At 37.0% G+C, this 19,753-nt stretch overlaps 2 protein-coding genes across 2 annotated transcripts; one reads left to right on the top strand and one right to left on the bottom strand.

Moving 5' to 3' along the window:
• The first annotated feature begins 322 nt into the window (after nt 1-322).
• hypk (huntingtin interacting protein K) lies at nt 323-6,423 on the top strand. Its single transcript, XM_062030534.1, has 4 exons — nt 323-515; nt 2,112-2,167; nt 2,290-2,341; nt 6,247-6,423. The coding sequence occupies exons 1-4, from the start codon at nt 354-356 to the stop codon at nt 6,340-6,342; spliced, it is 366 nt and encodes a 121-aa protein (XP_061886518.1). The 5' UTR covers nt 323-353; the 3' UTR covers nt 6,343-6,423.
• Nucleotides 6,424-7,193: 770 nt separating this feature from the next.
• Nucleotides 7,194-18,581, bottom strand: mfap1 (microfibril associated protein 1). Its single transcript, XM_062030533.1, has 8 exons — nt 18,386-18,581; nt 16,319-16,538; nt 16,101-16,242; nt 13,747-13,934; nt 12,169-12,438; nt 11,881-12,040; nt 9,448-9,537; nt 7,194-8,136 (listed from the first exon to the last, which is right to left on the bottom strand). Exons 1-8 carry the CDS (start codon nt 18,465-18,467, stop codon nt 7,957-7,959), a joined length of 1,332 nt encoding a protein of 443 aa, XP_061886517.1. The 5' UTR covers nt 18,468-18,581; the 3' UTR covers nt 7,194-7,956.
• Between the last annotated feature and the right edge of the window lie 1,172 nt (nt 18,582-19,753).

Here is a 19,753-nt window from a genome sequence, read left to right as displayed (position 1 = left end):
TATATGTAATATATAACATTTAATAAGGATTTAAATTATTAGTTTTAATAATAAATTCAAATTTTAGGGCAACATCTTTTTTCAGTATTCAAGGGAGTTTAATCCTTTAAAATGTATTTCCTAAATATACAATCAGATGTATGATCCCATGTTCTCATTTGCAGTTGGGAATATCCATCCATCCATATTCTACCGCTTGTCCATTTCAATGGACAATGCAGGGGGAAAAAAAGATGCAATAGCGTTAAGTGATCGCTAGGGGGCAGCAATGCACAACACAATGCTACGGTGACCGGAAAACAGGGAGAAAGAAGACGTTTTATTTCCGGGTTTCTTTCTCTAGCGTTGCAAACATGGCGACTGAAGGAGATGTGGATTTGGATTTAGAAACTGAAGAAAACTGCACTGGGAAACAAATAGAAAAGCCTCGCAAACATGACAGCGGTGCTGCAGATTTGGAGAGAGTCACCGACTATGCGGAAGAGAAAGAAATTTCCAGTTCTGACTTAGAAACAGTAAGAACAACGCCTGTTGGTATTTCTTTAGTTAACATGAGGCCACTGCTGACTTCATGGTCGCTTTATTTTACACCAAACGCTAAAATAGGCAAATAGCGTTTTAATTACACTACCAAATCTGGATAAACTCGAGTTATTCTTCACAACTACAGTCCCAGTCCTGCACAACCACGCATAATACATATTTGATCAAAACCTGTCAAAATTTGCATTTGAAATATGAGAAATATTTCGGGAAAATTAGCGATTTTTAAAAAAAATACTGGAGATTAGGAGACTTTAATACTGGACTAAATTGTGTGCTTTATAACTTAACTGATCTGAGAGGTCAGAATACTTCCTGATTGGAAGGTAATTTGAAATGCAAAATAATAACGGAAAAAAATGGTCATCAATAATAAAATCCCGATTATTAATCACGAATATTCATAATATTCAATTCAGCAATCGATTTGCAGTTGAAGGTGGTGGGGAGGCGGGTGTGAACATGACGTCATCATGTAACTTGTAACAAAATGGTCTAATAAAAGGCTACATAGATGTCATAAGGGATGGGCGATAAAGCCCTAATTTGCATGCATTCATAAATTTTCATTTATTGTTATTTTTCTGGCTTTTTCTATACATTTTTTCTCTCTCGGTTACAATACACTTACCATAAGAGTTCTGTTGTGTTCATATGTTTGTATTAGAGATGCCGATAAATACTTTAAAATGTAATATCAGAAATTATCGTTATCTTTTTTTTAATTTTATTTTTTTATTTATTAAAGCAACATAAAAAACACAAGATACACTTACAATTAGTACACCAACCCAAAAAACCTCCCTCCCCCATTTACACTCATTCACACAAAAGAGTTGTTTCTTTCTGTTGTTAATATTCTGGTTCCTACATTATATATCAATATATAACAATACAGTCTGCAAGGGATACAGTCCGTAAGCACACATGATTGTGCATGTTGCTGGTCCACTAATAGTACTAACCTTTAACAGTTAATTTTACTCATTTTCATTAATTACTAGTTTCTATGTAACTGTTTTTATATTGTTTTACTTTCTTTTTTATTCAAGAAAATGTTTTGAATTTATGTATCTTATTTTATTTTATTTTTTAAAAAGGACCTTATCTTCACCATACCTGGTTGTCCAAATTAGGCATAATAATGTGTTAATTCCACGACTGTATATATCGATATCAGTATCGGTAATTAAGAGTTGGACAATATCGGATATCAGAAAAAAGCCATTATCGGACATCACTAGTTTGTATGTGGCTGAACTAACACAATGAACAGGTGCTCTAAAACAGTACTTATTATCTACATGTACAGAGAGCGTACGACTGGATGAACTGAGAGTGTCTATTGTTGTCCTCCATGTATTGCTCCTGCTAAAAGTTGTTCCAGTGGAAGACATTTGGTCTTTAGTCTGCATCAACTATAAAATGTTGCATACGTGTAGCGGCAAAATGCATGTAGCAAGAGTCAATCATCTAAAACTGTGCTCTGTATTTATGCCATAAACATACATTTATATTTACTATTGCAGTTCAAACAGACGTTGATATTGGTGTTTTTTTGTTTCCAGGCCATGTCAGTGATAGGAGACAGAAGGTCACGAGAACAGAAAGCCAAACAAGAGAGGTACCATCAATGAATTCCTGTCAATCCTTTAGAATTACATTTTTAGTTGTGAAAAATGTATTCAAATGATGTCAAACTTGCTACGAAATCATGTAAGAGAAAATTGTGTTTTGATCTTTCAGAGAAAAAGAGTTGGCCAGAGTCACCATAAAGAGAGAAGACGTAGAATTAATTGTAAGTTCGTCCAAAAGACCAAACACACATGACAAGTAGTGTCATTTTTATATGTTGATAACCATACAAAACAAAAAAATATATTTTAAGTCGATACCCCTCGGCCTGCTTGACTGTAGTCTACATAAGCGGTTGTCGACATAACCATTGGTTGCTCATAGGGATGGGACCTTTCACATTTGAACTGATACGGTACCAATTCCCGGTATGTGTGCACATATTCAGTACTTTTGTTTATATAAAAAAAAAAGGTAATTTTTTTTTATAATCTTTTTTTTTTTTCATTGTAATATTTAAAACTGAGCTGATTATAACTTAGACTTAGACACACTTTATTGATTCACAAGGGAAATTGTTCCACACAGTAGCTCAGTTACAAAGGATGGAAAGGGTAAGGATGGAAAGGATAATGCACACAAGGGCACAAAAAGAGGGCGAAAACAAAAGGTATAAAGTAAACTAAAAATTTACCATAGTAGCAATATAACATGTATGTAATATTTACATATGATATATACGGTATATAATACATACTGATATATTATTATATTATATTATATTATTACATAATACATACAATACGTATATAACAAATCCCAATTACCATGTACAATATTACAGTCTATGTAACAGCTGCAGCATAAAATAGAGAGTAGATCCAGCAGAAAATATACATTATAAACAAAGAGAGGTAGCTAACATAGAAGGTGTCAGGTAATAGACATATATCATCTATTGCTGTATGGCGAGTAATTATACAGATTTTTTTACAACAACTGTGCGATACGGGAAACAATGATATCATGATGTATGGTGGCCAAAAGACACCCAGAAGTGATGTCCTTTCTCCATAAATTGTGTAAGAAAGATGCATGTTTCGCTAAGCAAAAGAAGCATGGTCAACTCTACACTAAAAACAAAACAACACTCTAATTTATACAAACCATTAAATCAGTTCTGACATATTTGAGTTTATTATGAACGTTTTACCCTTTTTGTTGGATATAAGTTGTCCTAGCCCCACTATTTAAAGCTGCTAACCTCACACTTCTCTCAGCCGAGTTTCATGACAGAGTGAGACCTCTTTTTCAACTTGGTTATATATTATCGTTGTGCTGCAGTAATCTTCAGCAGGCTAGTCTTACATCTTTTACAATGTATACTACAAACCCTGTTTCCATATGAGTTGGGAAATTGTGTTAGATGTAAATATAAACGGAATACAATGATTTGCAAATCATTTTCAACCCATATTCAGTTGAATATGCTACAGAGGCAACATATTTTAGGTTCAAACTGATAAACATTTTTTTTTGTGCAAATAATCATTAACTTTAGAATTTGATGCCAGCAACACGTGACAAAGAAGTTGGGAAAGGTGGCAATAAATACTGATAAAGTTGAGGAATGCTAATCAAACACTTATTTAGAACATCCCACAGGTGAACAGGCAAATTGGGAACAGGTGGGTGCCATGATTGGGTATAAAAGTAGATTCCATGAAATGCTCAGTCATTCACAAACAAGGATGGGGCGAGGGTCACTTAAAACTCTCCTATGCAAGGCGAAAACCGTTTATCAACAACACCCAGAAACGCCGTCGGCTTCGCTGGGCCTGAGCTCATCTAAGATGGACTGATACAAAGTGGAAAAGTGTTCTGTGGTCTGACGAGTCCACATTTCAAATTGTTTTTGGAAACTGTGGACGTCTTGTCCTCCGGACCAAAGAGGAAAAGAACCATCCGGATTGTTATAGGTGCAAAGTTGAAAAGCCAGCATTTGTGATGGTATGGGGGTGTATTAGTGCCCAAGACATGGGTAACTTACACATCTGTGAAGGCGCCATTAATGCTGAAAGGTACATACAGGTTTTGGAGCAACATATGTTGCCATCCAAGCAACGTTACCATGGACGCCCCTGCTTATTTCAGCAAGGCAATGCCAAGCCACGTGATACATCAACGTGGCTTCATAGTAAAAGAGTGTGGGTACTAGACTGGCCTGCCTGTAGTCCAGACCTGTCTCCCATTGAAAATGTGTGGCGCATTATGAAGCCTAAAATACCACAACGGAGACCCCCGGACTGTTGAACAACTTAAGCTGTACATAAAGCAAGAATGGGAAACAATTCCACCTGAGAAGCTTAATAAATGTGTCTCCTCAGTTCCCAAACGTTTACTGAGTGTTGTTAAAAGGAAAGGCCATGTAACACAGTGGTGAACATGCCCTTTCCCAACTACTTTGGCACGTGTTGCAGCCATGAAATTCTAAGTTAATTATTTGCAAAAAAAAAATAAAGTTTATGAGTTTGAACATCAAATATCTTGTCTTTGTAGTGCATTCAATTGAATATGGGTTGAAAAGGATTTGCAAATCACTGTATTCCGTTTATATTTACATCTAACACAATTTCCCAACTCATATGGAAACGGGGTTTGTAAATCACTGCTGTCGCTGGACAATAAAGCTATATATTGATATTGTTTTATTGTCCAGCCCTAACAGTGCTGTCCAGTTATTATATCTCGGTTTTTTTACACTTCTGCATTTGCAAGTATTATATCGTAAACTTTACTTGCAGTCGCAATTCCAAGATGCGCTAGGTGGCAGCTTCTTTCTTACCATACATAGATGTTTTTTAGCTGCCTTTTTGTTGTTGTTATGTTCTTGTTCGCACTTCCCCCACTCGGCTTAATACTTCGGTTTCAGATGCTGTAATAAGTTTGTTGTGCTGCCATCTTTTTTTAAACAAAGTATGGAGCGTGCAGGCCTTTGTTTCCATGCCTGTTGCCGCAAAACCAGACCACTGACAACACTTTTCTTTTCTTTGGAACAACCGTTTCACTCTCGTTTGTTTTAGCATTTGCGATGTTGTGCTATGTGTGTCTGTTTGCTGAAGCAACGGAAGATCCTGGGGCAAAAAAAATATGCCGGAGCAAGAAGAGAAACGTTTAAAAAAAAATTGATAAACATCAAATGGATTTATCGCCCAGGCCTCGTTTATATTGTAAGTATTGTACTTATTACACACCAGCTGTTTGATTGTAAAGTGCGTCTTAGTTGTAGTTTTCATTACAAAACTTAGTTGTTGAAATCGCCATGTAAAATTGCTAATGCCAATCAGTAGCATTTATATGGCAAATCCAATGGATATTAACTTTGAGTTTGCACATTTTCAAAAGAGGAGCCTTACTATACTTGAGGCTTTCTATCAGACATGCTTGCTTTGTTGGCGTGGAACATTTCAACATGACTAAGAGGCAGTTCAACTGAGTCCACTCTGAGTGCTTGTTTCCACCAAGCGGTGCCGAGTCTGCAACGGAATGTGGTACCGTTTGATTTTACGTGAATCGGTACCCGGTAGTAGTGACGGAAGTCGCTTGGTACTCGGTACCTACAACATTCGGTACCATCCCGAGTTGCTCATGTATTTGTGACTTTTGGTCCGGGGGATTGGTTTCCTCCACTTGCGCTTATTTTTATTTAGCTTTCATTTGATATATATGATATATTAATCTTATTCTTCAACAAAGTTTTCTATTATAATTACACTCTGATTATTGCAACTTTCTCCTGCAATTTAATCAAGACAAATGCTTGGAAAGCATTGCAGTTTGTGAAAAGGCTGCAGCAATCTGAAAAATTCACAAAATCCTCAGGACTGTACAGTAAACTTGATTACTTAATATAATTTTTTTATAAACTTGTAACCATTTACAACTGTTAGATATATGAATATATATATATATATGTTATTACATCATTTTATAGATACATTTATTGATTTAATCCTCCAAAAATCTATATTTATAAATACATATTAATTGATTGTAATCAATTCAATGAGGTCAATTAGACTTGAATGAGTGTGTTTCTGACTGAATGACGTCCATGTTGTGATGCAGATGTCAGAGATGGAGATTTCAAGGTTGGCAGCAGAGCGCAGTCTGAGGGAAAACATGGGCAATGTAGTGGATGCGCTCGTGGCGCTGACCAGCTGAGCACACACACAGGGATCACTTCTCAGCAGAATTGCAAGCAACCTTTTTTTTTTTTTTCAAATAAAAATATTTCAACAACCATCTCATCTTTGTATGCATGCTCATTTAAATGACTATGGACACATTTATTTTGTGAAAATACACACATTTAGTTAATTTACAGGTGCATCTCATTTTAAAATATCTGGAAAGTTACTTTTTTTTAAGACAGAAATATACACTGTAAATTCACTACATACAAAGTGAAATAAAAACATTTTCCATAATATATTGTTACCTTTGCCGGTAGGTTATGTAATCGCCAGGGTGTGTCTGTTAGCAACATAACTAAAGAATTATGGGCAGATTTTAATTACATTTTTAGGAAATGGGATAAGGAACAAGAGATTACATTTTGGAGGTGAGCCGGTACATTTCTACTGTTACCTTACGAGGCTGAACTTACCTGTGTGTAGGTTAACTGTACCACCTTCACCCAGAGACAAAGAGTGGATGATTGACAAGGAGGTTCACTCCTTTGATTTGATTTTGCTACAGACTAGCAACATAATTCAAAGGTACGGGCAGATTTCGAAATAAACTTTCAGGAAATGGAATAAAGAACAAGTGATTACACTTTGAGATGACCTGGATCACCGTCTTGATTCTGGAATATTTAAAAGGATTATTTACTATTGGGAAATGGGGCCTTGCTGAGGTTTGCACTCTCAAGAGTGTTTTGCTAGTTATTTACTGGGTTTTGCTTGATAATCATTTCAAAGACTCAAAACCCTGCAATAGTTCAGTTTGGTGACCAAAAAGCAACTCCCTATTTTAATATTTTTTTTTTTTTTTACAAATGTATTTATTCATGATTCACCATGAGCATGTACAAATGTCACTTTTAATCCTTTCAAAGATAAAATATAATCAAGCTGAACAAATAGCACTTTCATACATTAAAAAAACTAAATTGAGGAAATTGTGAAAAAATACAAAACATGTTTTAAAATATGTAATTACATTTTAATCACTCACTTTTTTTAGTTCACTGTTGAGATAAATTGTTTCCCCACAATATTCTAATTTACTGAGCTGCAGCTCCATATTAAGTACAAATGTAAAAAAAAAGTTCTGTACAACAGACAACACCAACGCGATTGCAAGTTTTGAGCATGTTTCATCTGAGACAATTACTCAAAAAAAGGAAGAAAACTATTGGAACTCATATTTAAGATGTTTTTTCAAACATTTTGATGCAAGTCTTTAACAAGGATCAAAAAGATCCAACCTGTAAATGTACATTTCCCTACAGTTGCAGTCAGAAGGTAAATACACTCCTCACAATCTTATTCACTTTGAGTTTGATTGATTTTAACCATTCTTTTGCCAGCAAGGATTTGAATATACAACATACATTTCTAATGTTCTTAAACAATATTTATTAAAGGAGGTTCTCTTCTCATTTACACAGGGTGAGACATCTAAATCTTTGAAGATGTATATTGTGTAATTATTCTAGCCCACAAAAAGAATGGTTTAAATCAATCTATAGTTTGTTGTCATGATCAGTGTGTCATATTTTGACCAGACCTGCATATAAAGTATTGTCCAGCAGAGGGAGCAAAACACATCTTATGTCTTCTTCCTCTTAACTGTGGGCCTGTCAAACACATCTCTTACTCCTGCTGCCTTCTGCTTGAAGAATTTGCTGTTCTGAGCGGTCTCCTGAGCCCACGCGGAGTCAAACGATGTGGTGTCCTGGTCCACCAGATGGGTGTATTTGGTTCGCCCAGACCGCCCAAAGTTTTTGACCTATGGAGCAAAAACCCAGAAATGTTTCACTATATAAGCTCCAAGTCTGCTACACACACAACATTTACAGGGTTTCTGCAGGCATAAGCAGAACTCATTTAATGATTTGTAATCCTTGGGGAGACCCTGAACCTTTGTGGGTCTTTAAAGTGCTTTTTAAGATGACATCATGCAAAATTTTTAAGGTTATGGCCACAGTTGTAAAGGAATTACTCTAAAATTTGCATTGTCATATTCATATGAGACGCAGAGTTGCTTTCGATCTGCCAACAACTTGTATGTAATAAAAACAATGTTGGTGATTTGGTAGTGACAAATTAGTCGGGTGGATGTCGTTACAAAAATACTGCACGTACGTGCATAAATATTACATAAATTGTCTTTTTGCCCTAAAAACATTTTTGTTGACAAAGAGAGCATAAAACAAAACAAAACAAAACTTTTTATCGTTGGATAGATCTGAATTTATATAGAGATGGAAGCGTTGAAAGTAAAAAAAAAAAAAAAATATATGACTTACTTTTAAGAATTTAATGGCTGAAAGCCTCTCGGGTCTCTGGGAACTTTAAACATTCACCACATTTAGGGCATCCCAAGGGTTAATGTCTTTTTAATGCAATTTAAAACAAATGTAATGCACATGTCCGACTGCAGATCGTTATTATATAAAGTCAAATGCATACAATTGTCTGTAGAGACAAAATTGTAAGAATTTGACGATAATAATTTTGAGCCAAATTAAGCACTAATGTATTCATAACTTATAATAACAATGCAAGTAACCCTTTCAAACGCGATAAATATATTTTTCATTGCTGTAATATTTTGTACTATTGTAATGGGAAGGTCAATAACTTCCATCCATCCATCCATTTAACTATCCTAAATAGGTAAACAAACTTTAAAATTAAATAGACTCCCTTTTTGTTAGCCATAATTGCACTTCAATAAATATTGAACATCTCATCTCGTGCAGTTTTTCCTCCAATTGGAAAAACTAAGTCGAGTGTTTTTTTGTTGCCAATTGCAATGTATGATATTTTTTTTATTCCCTATGGACATCGTATTTAATGCTTTTTAATGCCATTCAAGGCCTTAATTCTCACTGACTTAGTGTTTTTCAATGACCAGCGATTAAGAACCGATGGTAGATTTGTCTATTAAGGTAGACTTTGCATATCATTATGCTCATTTGCCATCTTAACAGTCAACATTTTCCACACATCACATAAACAATAACTGAAATAATATTTAAAATGGACTAAGTATCATTAGTGTGGTGAAAAAGTCCAAAGACGATTTGACACTCACCTGCATGACTTTGGGTAAGATGGTTTTGTTGAAGTGATCCTCCAGAGTTGGTGCACTGAAATCTCTCTTGTACACATCTTCCTCTTCATCCTGCAACACAAATCATGTTTACAGTGACTGACCATTGAAGAACCCACAACACTCCTAAATATTATGGTCCTCATTGTATTTATTGAAACCTGCTTAAGTCAACATCCTGTCAAAAATGTCAATTCTGGCCTTCTGCCTATTCTCCCATCGACTTAAGTACTTTTGTTCCTATGTGCTCTTAAGGCTGCAATAAGGGAAGGTGAAACATAATGTTGTACTTGAAGTTTGGATGCAGTGTACACCACATGTGATACAATGATCAAATAAGACTCAGAAAGCTAGCAAATATTTTCTGTTGAACTAAATTGAGACACATGCATGGACAAAATGAAGAAAAACACAAAGATGTGTACTAGTACTAGTAATTCATATGATGTGAAATGAAGAAGGGTTAGGCAAAAATTAGCTTTGCTTCTTCCCTTTTGAGGCATGTTGAAGTATACAGAATTGTGACGTAACTTTGTAAGCATGTTGGAAATTAACTACTAGTACTACAACTTGGGGTGCACAAAAAAAATAGATTCGCAACCGAATCGCAATTCTATTTCATCCTGATTGTAAATCGATTCTTTTTTTTTTTTTAATCGATTAACAACAAAAAAAAGTACAATTGTTTTTAAATTAACAAGAATCCATTTTTAAAATACATTTTAGGCCATTTCCATGCAACCAGAAAGAGCTTTCTAACCTCTAACCCCTTTAAGTTTCATTATAATTATTATACCAAACAGTACATTGCAAAAATTGGTTTGAATTGAGAATTGATTCTAAATCGAATCGTCACTCTCGGAATCGGATTGAATTGTTAGGTTCCCAAAGATTCACCCCTATATGTAACATTTTTTATCAGACTACTCATTACACACTACATGATGACATGTTCAACACCAGAGTGTAACCACCGCGATAATAGAGTATGAGGGAACACGCTATTTATTTCTGTCCATACAGCACAACACTAGGAGGACATCTTTATTGTCACTGTAGTCAAGACATACAACAAAATGATCAGAGCAGCACTGTTAGAAGAATCTGAATAAAACTATGCACCAAATGGAGAAAAACCATGTCGACAAACTGCCATAGGCAACAACTTCCTTTGTCACCAATTCTCTTTACGTCTCTGGCAAAAGTCAGACGTAAATGTGGAAGCAATGTCTAGTTTTTGATTTAAACGTGACTCATCCACTTCTAGGAATGTTGACATTAACGTGTTCTAATGTATATGGATATCTTGAATCAGTTCTATTAATTCAGGGATGTCCAAACCTTTCCCACCAAGCGTCGCATACAGAGAGTTTATACGCGTACGAGTAGGGCCAGGAAATTTATCAAAAAGTAATCAAAACCAACATTTAGAGCTACTAACGGACGTAAAACTGCCATGTAGGTGATTTCAATTTTCCTTTGTAATTTTCTTTCCACTAATAGACCATCCTATTAAAATGCACTGTTGGTTGTGTAGTTACAAGACAGTGACGTGATGGCTGCCAAAAAAACTAGGACATTGTCCTATCCAGTCTGCTACACTGAAGTGTCAAGGAGAAAAACTCAAACACCGAGCTGACAGTGCAATGCGAGGCCACTTGTACCCAAAAGGAGTTCCGTATCAGTTGTCTGGGCGAATTTTGGCTACAGTAAAGATGACGTTGACCGAAAAGTGGAGTAGTTGCATTCATCGAAATCGGGGTAGAAAGTTCAACTAATTGTGATTTTTGCCAATATCGTCCAGCTCTATGTATAGGCATCATTTAGGTTGATGAGATGTGCTAAAATCAATCCGGCGTTGGTCAGTGTTTAGATTCTTTTTTTTTTTTTACGGCCCGTTACAAATTAATTTAACCGACACAAATATATTGGGTACTAGCTGTTTTAATGTGACCTGGTGTGCCAGAGAGAAAAAAGACATAGTAGGAGGGATCAGTAATACCAAATCAGCGACTTTTGCTATACTTAGAAATAATCAGAGCACAAATCGCGATTCTTAAAAAGCAGCAAGTGCTGCTGTCCCCCCATTGCCCCCCATTTAGCCCTCAGAGACGGATCTGTTCTTTCGTGACATAAAAAACAACTAAAAGAAGTGACAGAAGAAAGTTCATTTGTAGTTTCAGAGCCTATTTGTCCACCTTTTCAAGTTTTTAAGCCCACTTTTTGCATTGTGTCATTTCACCTCCCCCTACCTTCCAAAAGACAAATACATTTTTTGTGGATCATTTTGAAAAGGAAACATTTTATGTCATTCTATGTGGCCCTCTGACTTTGAAAACAAGAATTGGATTGCATTTAACATGTTGCAGTGAAAAGAAGTCAAGCATGGCATGATGTATTTGGGTAGCAACTCACCATGAAGAAGGCTCCTCTGTGAAAGTACTTCTGAAGGAACTTATATTTGCCTTTGGATGCTTTGTTGGTGACAACTTTGCCAATGTTGCGCAGCTCTGCCCTGCGTTCCTCATCTTTCAAATTATGGAATCTGTCGATTTCAGCCTTCTCCTTCTCCATTCTGTACACACAATTCAGCATGATCAGCAGTCTGCTCTTGGAGTGTTTATTCAACAAGACTGGCAAGCTTTAACCAAATTTATCGACAACCATCCAAGGAATTTGGCTATAATATCAGTTTTTACTCACGCTTCTCGAGCTTCTCTGTCCTTCTTGATTCGTTTCAGTTCACGGATTTTCCAGGATTCATACTCCTCCTCCTCATTCTCACCGTCGGTGTCAAGATCATCCAAAGCGGCGAGGGTGCGACGGTTCTCCTCAAACTCCTTCTTGGCCTCCTCTTCTACTATCTTTAGGGTGTAACGCCGCCGCTCTTCTTGCTGCCTCTTGGCCTCAGCCTCCAGCTCTCTCTGCTTCTGCTGCTCTACTTCTCGCTCTGCCACCGTCACTCTGTCCTTTCTGTGACACAAACAGATTACAGCTATCATTTAAACTATAATTTCATACTAATTATGGCTTCATTGATTATTTTTGATATATTATTTTCCACGATCTTCCACTGCAGCATTTACTTCCGCCTGAAATTGCATTTTGACACCCTGGTATGTGAATAAAAAGCTGAATATACGCATTTCATCACTCTCTTCATTTCCACTGGCCACTTTGGCATATCAGACAGCCATGAGCGATTGTCCCCACAAGCCCTGGGACCGCACCACTGGTTAACATATTTCACTGAGAAGGTCAAGTGTTACTACGAAAATGTGTGTCTGGAGAAAGAGGACTAGCTTAACATGCTACACTACACACCGTAGGAGGATATGCTAACCGCAAACTAGCGCTTGTCAATGTAAACAAAGGTTGGCAGATCGATACAAATACCCACAGCAGTTATATTGATATTTTTACAATCAAACATTTTTTTTATCGTTTTAGTTGTTTACAAACTCATGAAATAAGTTCATGGACACAGGAGGGCTTTGAGGACAAAAAACAAATAATTTAAATCACAGCCAATAATAGGAAATAATCTAAATATGTAATTGATATTGTAACACCGTCATCGTGTGTTTTTGTCCGAATATAATTGTGATCAAAAGTTCTTTGTGGCTGCTGCTTCTTCAGGTGACAGGTGAGCGCCAATGACAGATATGCCAATATAGAGGCAAGGTGAGGGGAGGCTTGAGGCCTGGCCCCCAAAATGAAGCCTCTACTGCACCTTATGCGATATCCCAATGTCAAACAATAATCAATCATACATTAATAAGACAGCAACATTTTAGTATAGATCACAGATCAATGTCACAGCAAGCACAACTCCAAGGAGACCCGGCAAGCGGCCCGCCAACCAAACTGGCACCATCTTGCCCCCCATTTTGAGTCAAAGGACACTATAGATCTGCTACATTTTTTAATTATGACCAACTATTGGCTCTGATTTAAATCCTTTGGATTTTGCCCTGTTAGCCCTCCTGTATCCCATGACTTATTTTCTTAGTTTTTAAATGATAACAAAAAACAACAGATTTTTTGATAGTAAAAAATCATATTTTCAGAAGTATTTTTGTCTGCAGCGGGACGTAAAGCGGGACTCTGTGTCGTTATAGACTGAGCTGCTGTTGACTCATCTTGCTACAACTGCAGGGGTGACACCAGACTAAATCAAATAAAAAATGTTAAGGCTTAGGCATCAGCTGGGTTTTGCTTAAACCAAAACAAAAATGTTGACATTACAGAACTCTTGTGCATTGTAGAAACAGCACTTACTTGCGAATGAAAACAGGTTTGAGTCGTGGCTCTGCTTCATCTTCACTGTCTGTATATTCTTCATATTCAGACTCAGACTCCGACTCCTCCCCAGATTTCCCTTCCTCCTCCACCTCCATGACCTCCATCTCATCAGTCTTGCGTTCTACAGCCCGCTGCCGCATCATTGCTCGTCGCCTCTCAATTTCCTGCACAAACAGCATATTGTTGTCTTGGAACATAGCAATAAAAACACTGTTTTAAACTGAATACAAGACAACCACTCTTTTTCAATGCCCATTCTCAGGAGTAAAAAAATTTGATTAAGTTTTTAATAAAGGTATAACGATATTGTAAATACCGCGGTATTTCGGTTTCAAAGTCTTCACAATAATACTTTGACGTGTGACGGTATCAAACAAACACTTGGAATGTAGTTTTTTTCAGCACTTTAGCATTGGCCGGGTCTGATTATAAACGACATCTCCCAGAACCCTCTGCGCAGCACGGGGCGCCAAGGTGGGGTCATGGAACGCCGTAAGCAGGAAGTGAAGTGTGTTCGTAATCAATGAGAGGAATTTCTGCAAAGCAATACTTTCTCCAACGTTTCCAAGGCGACACAGAGCCAGCCGGTCATGTCACACACGGAAAAAGATTTCAACGCCGGGAATATAAGGAAACTGAAAAAACACTTGATAAATCCTTAATCCATCTATCTATTTTTACACCGCCTGTTTCTCTCGATGTCGTGGGCGGGCTTGAGGCTATCAAGCCGCACTTGGGCGAAAGGCAGTGTACACCTTGGTTAAGTCGCCACCTCATAAACTGTCATCCAGAAAAGATATTTGAAACCAGAGAAGCCAAACATCAGTTTGTGAGGTATTTACATTATTAAAAGTGATATTGTTAGTTAAATTTTCTGAGAAACAGCATTTTTCAGATTGATATAAACATGTCCACTGTAGAGTCAGAAAGTAAAAGTTGAAAGACAAAGTGAACATTATTGTTTTACACTGGATGTTTACATTGTTAATTTAAAGTCACTCAACTGTTATTTTTTTTCCCTAATATTTGCTTGATACAGAGGATGTCCCTGCAATTCTTTGCACTTAAAAAATTATGTTTGTAGTAATAAATATGATTGGAACATTTTAGCATTACGTTTGTGTTCAATTACAATAAAGGTGATATCATCCTAAACATTCCTGCCACTTGATTTTACACACTATAACATTTTTAAGCCTTTTTTTGGACACATACCACAAACATATCGAACCATAGCATTAATACCGTGTTAACATTGTACCGTGAGATTTAATACCGTTACATCCCTAGTTTTTAATATCACTAAAATTATGTCATATTTCTTAGTTGTTGATGGTTTGATGAGTCCGCTTCTTAAAATCAGTATCCTAACTCCTCCTGTTGTCTACGGACTTTGACAAACCTTCAGGGTTTCGATCACACTGGTAATGTGGAACTTTGGTCCAGACCAAAAGTAAAGAAGATTATTTTAGCGCTGGTATTTTTTGTCACCAGACCAAAGGCCGTAAAATTTTAAGTATGGCATAAAGCAAGCATTAAGTAGGGACAGGGTTGGTAACTCACTTCTAACTCGGTTTTTGGTTTTAAGTCGTTCAAAAAGGTTTGAAGAAGACCAAATCGTACGAAAATTTAGCAATTTTTCCAATAAATAAATCCAAATACTTTGTTTCAAACAATTACAATATGAACACAAAAGACAGTTAAGTGCAGGAAAAACAATGTGAAAATACATACTACAGATAAAATGAATAAATGGACATTTAACATCACCTTTACCTGCGATAAAGACAGTAATGGGAAGAAGGACCTTTGTAAGTTGCGACGAGTTCTTTATTGAATTGGATTAATAGTGTTTCACACCTTCTTATCAAAGTGCTGGCACTAGCAACTTTCTTTGGCCCCATGGTGGCTTATTTTGCAGTTGGACTAATATTTTTTGTAAAAGTACTGAGATTAAGTCACCAACGCATGGGATTCTTTGTTTGGTCCCTTGATTATATATCTAAATATTATCCATTTCAGTTGTCAATTATAAGTATTTCTCCATGTGAAACTATAATTATTGTCTACAAAATGTGTTTTATGTTAATATTGTTGGTTGTCTGGAACGGGTTAATTTGATTTACATTATTTCTTATGGGAAAAATTGTGTCAGTTGTCATACAATTCAGTCTTCTTCAGACCTTTTCAAACAGATTACCGTACTCACTAAAGCCTAGGTACCACAGTACTGTATGTACTTACCGGTATATGTCGGTCAATACGGTATTACAGCAATTACTAACGAATCATCACATGTCATATGAAATTATTATTATCAAAATACAAACCTCATCATCAACTTCTTCCTCCTCCTCTTCTTCTTCGTCCTCACTGCTCTCCTCACGTTGTGGATGCCACGTCCCTTCATCAGAGTCTTCGCTGCTCTCTTCTACAACTTCAGGCTCTACAATCTGTCGATGTCTAGCAAGTCTGAGCAAAGAAGGTAGTAAAGAGGTCACATTTTGATGGAAGCAAAAAAAACAAAAAAAACACAATCAGGGGATACCTCTCCTCCACATCCTCAGAGACACGGTTGAGCAAACGCTTTAAACGTGGGTCAGAAACATCCTCCTCCTCCTCCTGTTCGATCTCAGGCTCAGTTTCTTTTCCTTTCTTTACAAACTGGAAGTCCTCTTCTTCCTCATCTGATGACTCCATCGGTGCATAGTCTGGACGTTTACCTGATACATATCTCTTCACCTTCACCTTCTCCATGGAGAGCTCACCTATTCAATGACACATTTGACAATAAAAAATCAGCACAATAGATGGCAAATTATTAAATACCATACAGTGTCCCCCATACATTCATCTAATAAATTGATTTTGTGCTTCTTCATTTTTTAGATTTGAAGTTATCTGCTCACCCTTACTCACAAACACAATATGATGAGGCTATTTTGGAGGCTTGTAATTACAACTCTAAATGGGCTCTTTACTCTGCATAATCAGGAGCACATTGGCTTGCTAATGGGAAAGTGCTACTCAGTTTGCAAGCGACCGCCAGAAATGAACTTGTTATCAAACAGAACGACAATTTTATTCACGTACAAACCATAAAATAAACAGGTAAATAACACACACCAGCAATAAACAACCATTTCATGTGGGTAATAACGACTTGACGCTAACAACAACCACTTGGTTTTTAAATGGGACCTATTATGCAAAACTAACTTTTCTTACCTATTGGTACATGTTTTTGTGTATTTTGGGTTCTATATGAGCCATGAAAAATTTTAATCAAACCATAAAAGCATGGCGGAGATATTTATAAAATAATCTTGCCCATTTGGAATTTGCCCCAATACTAAAATTTTTCCTAATTGTGACGTCAACGAATATCTCTATTTTTGGTAGCGGTTTACACGTAGTGCTTTGCGCGAGTCCGCCATTGCAGTCAATAAGCTCCTTCTTTTACATCCTCTTATGGTGGGGCATACTGGCTCGTACTTGGACATGCATCCTCTGCTGTTTCCACTTCTCATACAAATGAACGTATAAACTTATATATGTCAGCAGACTCAATATCGAAGCGCTAAAAACTACAACATCTATGACGCAGAGAAGACATTGTCAAAGTGGAGGCACGTAAATAAGACCGCCCACAGAGACGGTCAGAAAGCGGATTGAAAACGGTCTATAAAACAATCTATGACAAATTTTGACCAAAGAGCCACCATTACATGTTATGTAAACCACAAGGAAGTGTTTTGAATCTAGAAAAAAAATCATAATATTACCTATTTATGTCAAGTAACTATTTTGTATAGGCATGCTGGGTACTCCTGTAGTAATGCTACAATATAGTAAGGTAATATATGTGCAATGACATGTATATTATTGTTCAAATGTATTGCATGCGCAAGTCAATTATGTTAAATACAGTGTAAAATTTTAAAATAAAGTTTCACATTTTTCGTGAAACGCCTGCAGGCCTGTGAGAAACAGTGGGTACACAATGTGAATGCTTTTCCAAGAACATTGTTCAGCAACACTTTTGCAAGTTTTATGATGTCCAATACAAAAACTTCCAGATTTCATATGATGGCTGGGTCGATTACTTTTATGGCTACACTTTTATGTATGGAATATATTGCACAGCGATTTCATCCAATACTGCAGTGCACATAATGATGCAGATCTTCAATAATTTAAACCATAGCTAACGAAAAGGCGACAGCAAGGCACTTGAAAACTACATTTATTATTGACTTTACTTTGTGCGAGGCAGACAAACTGACATGTCAATAAAAATAATACATACCGTACTTGTAATGAACATTATTGTAATGAATATAAGTACCAATTAAGTACGAATTACTTAATTAATAACATACTGACAAATAAATACAATTTTATTTGGGATCTGTAACTTATTGTGGAAGCACCCAGAGGTCTTTGAATCATGTGGGTTGATTCGCCAATATTATACGACTTGAAAGACTACTACAATACGTAAATATTTGTATGAATTCCATATTTGTAGACCGAGGTGGATGCTGATGCTTCGCGAGTGTTAGCGTTAGCTAGCTATGCTAGCACATTTGTAGCTAGCCATTAAACGACTCACCTTTCTCATTCCGGACAGGCACGGCCCCGGCCGTGGACTGTATAGCTGGAAGCTTCATGTTGGCCGAATCGTGGGTCGACATGGCTGCCCGGTAGGAAAAAAATAAATACAAATAAATGTGTATTTTACTGCCGCTGCCAATTGTTCGGCCAGGAAAACCCAAAGACCACAAGTGCAGGAGGCAACATGGGCGGAGTCATGATTTTCTTCTTCTTTGGTTTAAGGGCGGTTGCAAGCTGTTTTAGTGCATTACCGCCCTTCCTCGGATGTGGATGGTGACTCCATGGTTCACAGACTAAAGTTTGACATTACATAACACATACATGTATATATACAGTATATATATATATATATATAATCTTTGGGTGTCCCACGATTCGATTCAATATCGATTCTTGGGGTCACGATTCGATTCAAAATCGATTTTTTTTTTCAATTCAACACGATTCTCGATTCAAAAACTATTTTTTTCCCGATTCAAAACGATTCTCTATTCATTCAATACATAGGATTTCAGCAGGATCTACCCCAGTCTGCTGACATGCAAGCAGAGTAGTAGATTTTTGTATAAAGCTTTTATAATTGTAAAGGACAATGTTTTATCAACTGATTGCAATTTGTTTTAACTATTAAATGAACCAAAAATATGACTTATTTTATCTTTGTGAAAATATTGGACACAGTGTGTTGTCAAGCTTATGAGATGCGATGCAAGTGGAAGCCACTGTGACACAATTGTTGTTGTTGTTGTTTTTTATAAATGTCTAATGATAATGTCAATGAGGGATTTTTAATCACTGCTATGTTGAAATTGTAACTAATATTGATACTGTTGTTGATAATATTTATTTTTGTTTCACTACTTTTGGTTTGTTCTGTGGGCAGCACGGTGGCAGAGGGGTTAGTGCGTCTGCCTCACAATACGAAGGTCCTGAGTAGTCCTGGGTTCAATCCCGGGCTCGGGATCTTTCTGTGTGGAGTTTGCATGTTCTCCCCGTGAATGCGTGGGTTCCCTTCGGGTACTCCGGCTTCCTCCCACCTCCAAAGACATGCACCTGGGGATAGGTTGATTGGCAACACTAAATTGGCCCTAGTGTGTGAATGTGAGTGTGAATGTTGTCTGTCTATCTGTGTTGGCCCTGCGATGAGGTGGCGACTTGTCCAGGGTGTACCCCGCCTTCCACCCGATTGTAGCTGAGATAGGCTCCAGCGCCCCCCGCGACCCCAAAAGGGATAAGCGGTAGAAAATGGATGGATGGATGGGTTTGTTCTGTGTCGTGTTTGTGTCTCCTCTCAATTGCTCTGTTTATTGCAGTTCTGAGTGTTGCTGGGTCAGTTTTGGTTTTGGAATTGGATTGCATTGTTATG

The sequence above is a fragment of the Entelurus aequoreus genome, linkage group LG02, assembly GCF_033978785.1.
Source record: "Entelurus aequoreus isolate RoL-2023_Sb linkage group LG02, RoL_Eaeq_v1.1, whole genome shotgun sequence".
In the NCBI taxonomy this organism is placed as follows: Eukaryota; Metazoa; Chordata; class Actinopteri; order Syngnathiformes; family Syngnathidae; genus Entelurus; species Entelurus aequoreus.
This window is presented reverse-complemented; position numbering and strand designations above follow the sequence as displayed.